This window comes from Fulmarus glacialis, unplaced genomic scaffold, assembly GCF_000690835.1.
Source record: "Fulmarus glacialis isolate BGI_N327 unplaced genomic scaffold, ASM69083v1 scaffold23721, whole genome shotgun sequence".
NCBI classification, from domain to species: Eukaryota; Metazoa; Chordata; class Aves; order Procellariiformes; family Procellariidae; genus Fulmarus; species Fulmarus glacialis.
In genome coordinates this window covers 4,824-6,327 of record NW_009192455.1, presented here as the reverse complement: position 1 = coordinate 6,327, position 1,504 = coordinate 4,824, and the positions used below count along the sequence as shown (strand labels likewise).

Here is a 1,504-nt window from a genome sequence, read left to right as displayed (position 1 = left end):
CAGTATTTTTTTTTGCCCGGAGGACTCGTTTGCTGCTCGTATCACTGGGCAGCGGTCGGTCAAAGTGACGGATGTTCAAAGCTTCCCCTTGAGTTAAGATGACAAATTTAGCTCACCTGTAGCTGTAAAACACATCTACGATAATATCTCTGTGTTGGATTCTTGCGGGCAGTGGGGGAAAACTGTCTCTGACAGTGGGAAAAATGTCCTTTTACCGTACCCCAAAGTAAACGCTCAGGGAAGGGGATTTGCCTGTGCAAGCAGGAGGGTGAAAGTCTACGTCGGGGCTCGTGCTTTGGCAGCAGGGCTGAATAAACAACCGGCTGTGGGGAATAACAAGTCTCTAAACTCGCTTGCACGGCTTTTTTTTTCCCAGCTTTACCGTCCCAGCTTCGTGCCTCTGGGGGCTGCCACCGTACCTACAATGTCTGCGGCGTATCCGGGCGCTTCCGTCTTCCTGCCCATGGCCCAGTCTGTGGCCGTGGGTCCGATCGGCTCCCCCCCCCCCCCACCCCCCCCCGATGGCGTATTACCCCGTGGGACCGGTTTATCCTCCGGGCTCGACAGTCCTTGTTGAAGGTGGCTTTGATGGTGGAGCAAGGTTTGGGGCTGGTGGAACAGCCAGCATCCCTGTAAGTATAAATGTATCCTCAAAACCCTGCGTGCTTCAGCGTTAGAGGTTCGCAGATGATGGTGGGGGAGAAGATGTCCTTTGTTTTCTGAGAAAAACTTACTTCTTGCCCCATCCATCATTTGGGAGAAGGGTAGGCTGCTATTTTCGTGCTGAGGGTTTGCTGTCTCTGGCCAAACTGTGGCTCTGGAGCCACAGAGGCTCACAGGTGGTTCTGGTTCGCAAAACCATTGCGTGGCCAGTGCTAGCCCCGATTCGGCCTAGGGCCGTGGTGTCATGCGCTTCGGGGGGGGCAAGCCAGTAGGGCTGCTTTGCGACCTGACTTTCCCTGGCCCCAAAGGCAGACTTGGCCTCTTTCCATGCTACGGTGGAGGTGTGGGAGGTTCCTGCTCCCCTGGACTTTCCACCCGTGGCTCGCAGCCACGGGAAGATCTTGTTCCACAGCTCACAGGCTCCTCTGTGTGGGCAAAAAGCCAGGGTCAGCCGTATGGGCTCCGAAAAGAAAGGGCAGGGCACGGACGAGGAACCGAGCGTTTCCCATCGGCTCCTGGACTCTGTCAATCAGTCTTTGCTCGGCAGCAAAACACGTCGGTGCCTGCACTCTGTCACTCAGTCTTGGCTCGGCAGCAAGTGACAGGGACATCGACTGTGAGGTGTCTGGGTCCCTGCACGGTGGCTTTGTGCCAGCTCCCGTCGTGGCATTGACCTCAGCTATCCTCCCGCCTCTCCTTTCTCTGTCTTCCAGCCCCCCCCTCCTGGCTGTCCCCCCAACGCCGCCCAGCTGGCCGTAATGCAGGGAGCCAACGTCTTGGTGACGCAACGGAAGGGAAACTTCTTCCTGGGAGGCTCAGATGGCGGCTACACTATCTGGTG

At 56.9% G+C, this 1,504-nt stretch overlaps 1 protein-coding gene across 1 annotated transcript in view; it reads left to right on the top strand.

Moving 5' to 3' along the window:
- DAZAP2 (DAZ associated protein 2) overlaps positions 1-1,504 on the top strand; it is a gene marked incomplete at its 5' end in the record, with an annotated part of 3,345 nt that overhangs the window by 299 nt on the left and 1,542 nt on the right. The window contains 3 exon segments of the mRNA XM_009587088.1: positions 377-511; positions 513-632; positions 1,377-1,501. Coding sequence (XP_009585383.1) covers positions 377-511; positions 513-632; positions 1,377-1,501 — 380 coding nt within the window.